Here is a 6,706-nt window from a genome sequence, read left to right on the forward strand (position 1 = left end):
TTTCAGATACGATGATCAATGACGACGACGAAGGATGGTGATGAAGTAGAAGAAAAAGAAGAAGACGTTGACGATTTCAGATTCTCGTGATGACAGACTGAATGCCTCGGGCAATCTGCAAAACTCATTCAATTAGAATAGGCGAAAATAAGTGGGGGAGAAAGAATAGGAACGAAAGGGGAATTCGAGGGATCTAGAACGGCAAAGTTTGGTAGCAGAAAAGAAAAAAATTGTAATACCTGTAATAGAAGAGCCCCCTAACTTTTAACTTTGACCCAATTCATCTCGGTTCATCTAAAAGATATGGAAAAAAATTGTCAACGGATAAATTGTTTATCATAATATTTTATTTGTTGACACTTTTTTTGTTGATACTCTCTTTTTGTTGATAACGACGGAGATAATTGACCTCAAATTTGACAAGGATCCCTTCTTTTTTCGTGGGGGTCTCTGAGGGGGCCTTTCAATTAGAGGGGGCACATTCATTTTTTGCGGCGCCGCTGAGGAGAGCACTTCTATTAGAGGGACATCAATTTTACGGGAAAATTTTATTGACTGGATTTCAACTGAGAAATAACATAAAATCGACAAAAAAACGACAAAAAGTTTAGAAAGGTATATTAGGTGTGCAAAAATTATACTATCATAGGTTATCATAGTATCAGAAGTGTTTTGTCAGTTGTCACATTTTTATATCTCTTACACAAACCGAGATAATTGAGCCCAAACTTGGTTTGACGGTAAAAAGAAGTACATGTTTTAAAATTGAGGTCTATCATTCAAGATTTCAAATTTCCATGAAGTTGAACAAACTGAATATGTAGTTCCGTTTCTGATAAAGAACATCATCTTCATTTTTTTTCATTTAGGCTCATTTCATTTCCGGAAAGCTCAAAATGCGATTAGGGAAGGCTTGTGCCCATTTCCTTGGCCACCAAATGCACTTAACGGCAAAAAAAGAACAGCGATACATGAAAAAAGGAAATAAAGGAAAATGAGCCCTCGATTTGGTGTAGATTTGTTTCTGTAGATGTTGCTTTTGGGGCCGAAGAAGGAGAAGGATAAAACAAAAAGATAATTGGGGAAAGGAGAAGAAGAAAAGAAAGAAAACGGGAGGATAGGTCATTTGCATAGATTAACGGGTTGATTTTAAACGGGCCAGATTTATTGAGGGCAGGAGGAGAGGAAAAAAAAGAAATACGGGAGCAACATGTGGATGCGTTGATTTTTGATTCAGGAATAGGAAGGAAGAAGGATAGAGAGGCGAAAGACTGATGAATGAGAATAAAGAAGAAGAGGACTGGAATTGATTGTTTTATTTGAAACCAACATGTAAGCTAGAGAGCTTGTACAGTAACTACCGTAATTCGTCTACAAGGAGCCCACCGAAATAGTCAACTTTGAGCTCAATTATCTCGATTTCTGTGATAGATATCAAAAAATTGTAAACATATGAAATATTGGTAATATTATGATAAATAATTTATCAGTTTACCGATTTTTGATACCTTTTACAGGAATCGAGATAATTGTGTTCAATGTTGGGAGGCTTCTATTAGATGGAATATGGTACTACAAAAATAAAGGGTAGTTCGAAATTGCTAAGGCTTCGCCTTCTGAACGTAATCGACTAAAAAGGGACTAAAACTTTAAATTCCCGTCTGTTAACTTCAATTTTTGGTTTACCTCAAGAACACCGTCGGTATTTTAAAAAAGTAAAACCTGTAATAGCAGAGCCTCCGCAGTGTAAAGTTTGAGCTCAATTATCTCGACTCCTATAAGAAAAGATATTCATAATGTGTCAACTAATAAAACATTTCTGATATCATAAGATAACAAAAAAATTATCAGTTGGCAACTTTTTTGTATCTCTGATAGAAGCCGATATTAATTGGGCCAAAGTTAGTGGGCCCTTCTATTGCAGGTTATGGTATGTTTTGCCGAAATCTGTCGATAGGCTTGATTATCTAATTCAGTTTTAAACCTTCATTTATTTGTTTATTTCTTTTTAGTTGATTCTAAAAACAAAACTCAAGGAAGTTTATTTTGTAGTCTTTTCCAATTCTCTCTCTCTCCCTCTCTCTCTCTCTTTCTTCTTTTTTATGACGCTGAAATATGCAATATATGGAATGTCCGTTGAAGTGCATTAAAAGGAGCTCAATATGACTCTCATTTTTCGTCGGAAATAAAAATTCTACAAGAAAGTGGAAAATTCAAACAGCTCCTTTTCCCTTTTCGTCATCTTTTTATACATCTTTTTCATGACCGATATCCATTTTTCACTTAAAAATTCAAAGAAAAAGAAAAAAGAAAGCGAACGTGAAGTTCCAGAATTTTAGATGAATTTATTCAGACGGAAGAAGGGAACGACACGTTTTGAGGAGAAGAAGAAAAAGAAGGAATTTCATATTTCAATATCCTTGATACTTGCAAAAACCTCTTCGTTTATACGAGAACGAAAATCTACTTTGGGTGAGGGACAGGGAAATTAGTGAGGAGAAAATATGAATGCGTTGCTGTACTTTTGACGGATTACTGTATTTTTAAGATTCTGAGATTTCAAATTCTGAGAAACTGATTTTCTGAGATTTTGAGATTTTGATATTTTAAGATTCTGGGATTCTGAGATTCTGGAATCCTAAGATTCTAATATTCTAAGATTCTGAGATTCTGAGATTTTGAGATTCTGAGATTCTGAGATTCTAAAATTCTGAGATTCTGAGATTCTGGAATTCCGAGATTCTCAAATTTAGAGATTCTGAGAATCTGAGGTTTTTAAATTCTAAGATTTAAAGATTCTGAGATTCGGAGATTCGGAGACTCTGAGATTCGGAGATTCGGAGATTCGGAGATTCTGAGATTCTGAGATTCTGAGATTTTGAGATTTGAAGATTTGGAGATTCTGAAATCCTGAGATTCTGAGATTCTAAAATTTTGAGATTCTGAGATTCTGGAATTCCGAGATTCTCAAATTTAGAGATTCTGAGAATCTGAGGTTTTAAAATTCTAAGATTTAAAGATTCTGAGATCCTAAGATTCTGAGATTCGGAGATTCGGAGACTCTGAGATTCGGAGATTCGGAGATTCTGAGATTCTGAGATTCTGAGATTCTGAGATTTTGAGATTTGAAGATTTGGAGATTCTGAAATCCTGAGATTCTGAGATTCTAAAATTCTGAGATTCTGAGATTCTGGAATTCCGAGATTCTCAAATTTAGAGATTCTGAGAATCTGAGGTTTTAAAATTCTAAGATTTAAAGATTCTGAGATCCTAAGATTCTGAGATTCGGAGATTCGGAGACTCTGAGATTCGGAGATTCGGAGATTCTGAGATTCTGAGATTCTGAGATTCTGAGATTTTGAGATTTGAAGATTTGGAGATTCTGAAATCCTGAGATTCTGAGATTCTAAAATTCTGAGATTCTGAGATTCTGGAATTCCGAGATTCTCAAATTTAGAGATTCTGAGAATCTGAGGTTTTAAAATTCTAAGATTTAAAGATTCTGAGATCCTAAGATTCTGAGATTCGGAGATTCGGAGACTCTGAGATTCGGAGATTCGGAGATTCTGAGATTCTGAGATTCTGAGATTCTGAGATTCTGAGATTCTGAGATTTTGAGATTTGAAGATTTGGAGATTCTGAAATCCTGAGATTCTGAGATTTCCAAAATTTTCAGATTCTGAGATTTTAGAATTCTGAGGTTCTGAAATTTTATGATTCTCTCAAAATTTCAGAATTGCAGAATCTAAAAGTTTCAGAATATCAGAATCATCTTATCTTACTTTAGTTTTTTGTTTATCTTTCTGTAGCTTTTTTCTAACTGTGTCTGATAACCTTACTGTAACTTTTAACAAATCTTACTGTATTTTCCTAAACGTTCTTCAATAAATTTTTCGTCATAAAATTTGTGGGCATTTTGTACCTAGATTCATTATAAAGCCTTTACCCTATCACTATTCATGATTTGTTTATATCTAAACCAGAATTATAACAAGGCTCTAGCTCAGAAAAAAACCCTCGAAGAATAAAAACATCTCAAAGAAGAAAACGAAAATTAATAAATGAAAACTGGGAGCTCTATCCTGGTGCACCAATGATTCCATTTCCTTCTTCTTCCTCCTGACTCCACCCAAAAAAAAGAATAGTCATTTCCTTTCAGAATGTCTAATTCATCTCTTCGTTCGGATTGTTCGTCTTCTTCTGCCGAAAGCCTATCACTTCCACCACTTGGTCCAGTGGCTCAAAAGAAACCGATTCAGTACATTGGGGGTAAGTGGGAAGGGTAATGGGGTGTGTAGGAGTCAATTTGAGACGACGAATCGGTTCTTCTGGATCTAATTGAGTCATCAAATGACTATACTATTTTACTCATTCCTTTTACAAAAGAGCCACGCCCTTGGGACGAGTAATTTTTCAGGTTCCGTCAAAGTCGACAAAGAGAAGGTTGCTGAATGGACGAACAAAATTGGAAGACTGTTCGGAACTTACGAGTTGAGACAGAATGTAACTCATCTCCATATGCAATTGATTCCAGCGATTCATACATTGAACAAGGTAGAGGCATGAAAAAGTGGGAAACCACAAGAGGGAACGAACACAGGTCCTGGGCGCGCATACGCATAATGGATGGGCGACGGAGGACGCGCCGATGAATTGGGTACAGGGAAAGGGCGCCGGTATGGGGCATATACGGGGCATATGGGGCACACCGCCGCCGCAAAGCATCTCCTCGCCTGGCTTGCTGGCACTCGATGAAATGAACTAAAACGTTGGTTGGGGGTTCCTAGAAGTATCAGTTAAGTTCTATTGTGATGCGATTTTGTTCAGGTCTTCCGATTTCGTACTTTTCCTTTATTATTCCATATTCTTTTATATATTGAACGACATATTACTGATTTTTCGAAACTCAATGTTTTTGTTTTGAAAAAGATATATGGCAGTTTCTATTTAAATTTGATATGCAAATTCATATTTTAAAAATACAATCAAAAACAGAAGAAAATGGGAAAAAATCGCTAAAAATTGTTTTGCTTTCATTTCAAAAAATATGTCTCACTTTCACTTTTTTGAAATTGCATGAAAAATTGAAAATTTTTATAATTTACACTTTGTAATTATTGCATACTTACCAACTTACCTTTTACTCCACCTGAAAATACGATTTTTACAATAATTACAAAGTGAAATCAAAAAATCTCAATATCACCTATTTTGGCGAAAAACTTCGCAATTAACGAGTGAAAGACATGTTTCTGCAAGAATTCAGCGATTTTTTATTCTGCCATAACTCTTTTTCACAAAAAACATCGAAGGAATAATCGAAAAACCAGAAATGTAGGCTCGAATTGACGAAAAATTGACAAAGTTGCTGGTGTGGATTTACGGTAAACAATGCGCGCATCCGGGATTTCGGAGTGTTGTTGTCGGCCTACCGTATCAGACCCATATCGCACACATCGCCCACCCACCTAGAATCCATCTAGGATACGCGCGCATTCGGAACACTCGATTCAGCCTCTCCCGCATCGCACACATATGAGACTCATCGCAGCTCGTTGTTCGCGATATGTGTCAAACGGACTTCTAGAGGATCGCATATGGATCGGGTCCTTTATGCGCATCATTGCCCAGGAACTGTGAACCCCTGACTTTGTGCGCAAGCCGCCACACCACATCCCCTACACCACACCGGCAACTTCTACACTGTTCAGATTTTGATTATATTTCAGGCATCGAAGTTCGCAAGTGAGAAGTTGAAGAAGGAGATGAAGCAACTCGTCGAACAATACATCGTTTTGGCTGTGGCGTGTGAGCAAATTTTGGAAAAAATGGAAAAGAAGGATGAGCATTACAATATTGAAGATGTTCCAGATGGTTCGATTCTTCTGTATCGAAATTTAGTTAATTTTTTTTTCAAATTTCAGCCATTATTCCGAAGTCGTGACGTTCGAGACAAGGATGAGCAATTGAGGGATTTATGTGTTCCGACTTGTCATTAAAAATATGATATTTGTTGATTTTTTTGTATTTTGATTTGAAATTTTTTTTTCCTGATGTCTTCCTGACTGTCCCATGGGTTAGGTAACCAGTTCCGAGTGATAGTTGAACTCATGATCTGTAGGAATTATCACATTCTTTGATACGTTCGAAAATAGATACATAAATAGGGACAAGAATTCGGAACATAAGAATGAGTCTGAAAATCAACTTCTTGAAAAGAAAGAAGAATTGACTGAAAATGCATTTTGGGGGAAATTAAGGCAGACAAAAATGATGAAGGGAGTGATGAGCGGGTTGGTTTCAAAGGCAGAGAAGAAAACAGGAAAAAAGGGGAAGATGGTTCATAAATACACATACAGTGACAATGCGGAACGGAAAAAAACGCCTCTAATATATAAGATGAAGCCGTTTTACGAAAGAAGAGGCAAGAAAACGCCAAAAACACTATCCGATGTTACACAAGAAAACCATTTGAGTTGGAGGATGGAAGGGGGGAGAGAAAAGAGCAATGAATGAACATTTTATACACTGATTTTTGATACCTCGAATGAAGAAATTTAAACGCAAATTGGGAGGAAATTTGAAGGTAGGGGGAAGTAATCTGACGGTAGATAAGGTAGAATGATAGAAGATGCGACGAGGATGACGGTTTCAGCAAAGTTTCAATGAAAGGACGACTCCTCGACGATGAACCTGAAAAATCTCA

General features: G+C 36.5%; 2 protein-coding genes across 2 annotated transcripts; one reads left to right on the top strand and one right to left on the bottom strand.

The window, feature by feature from the left end:
• Positions 1-2,789: 2,789 nt before the first annotated feature.
• CBG19273 lies at positions 2,790-3,932 on the bottom strand (the record flags this gene model as incomplete). The annotated part of the gene is made up of 2 exons (XM_002637498.1): positions 2,790-3,703; positions 3,923-3,932. 2 exons carry the CDS (start codon positions 3,930-3,932, stop codon positions 2,790-2,792), a joined length of 924 nt encoding a protein of 307 aa, XP_002637544.1.
• Positions 3,933-4,160: 228 nt separating this feature from the next.
• On the top strand, positions 4,161-5,999 carry CBG19274 (the record flags this gene model as incomplete). Its single annotated transcript, XM_045237992.1, has 3 exons — positions 4,161-4,269; positions 4,418-4,554; positions 5,730-5,999. The coding sequence occupies 3 exons, from the start codon at positions 4,161-4,163 to the stop codon at positions 5,997-5,999; spliced, it is 516 nt and encodes a 171-aa protein (XP_045096736.1).
• Positions 6,000-6,706: the final 707 nt, after the last annotated feature.

Source organism: Caenorhabditis briggsae, assembly GCF_000004555.2.
Source record: "Caenorhabditis briggsae complete genome, chrV, whole genome shotgun sequence".
Classification (NCBI taxonomy): Eukaryota; Metazoa; Nematoda; class Chromadorea; order Rhabditida; family Rhabditidae; genus Caenorhabditis; species Caenorhabditis briggsae.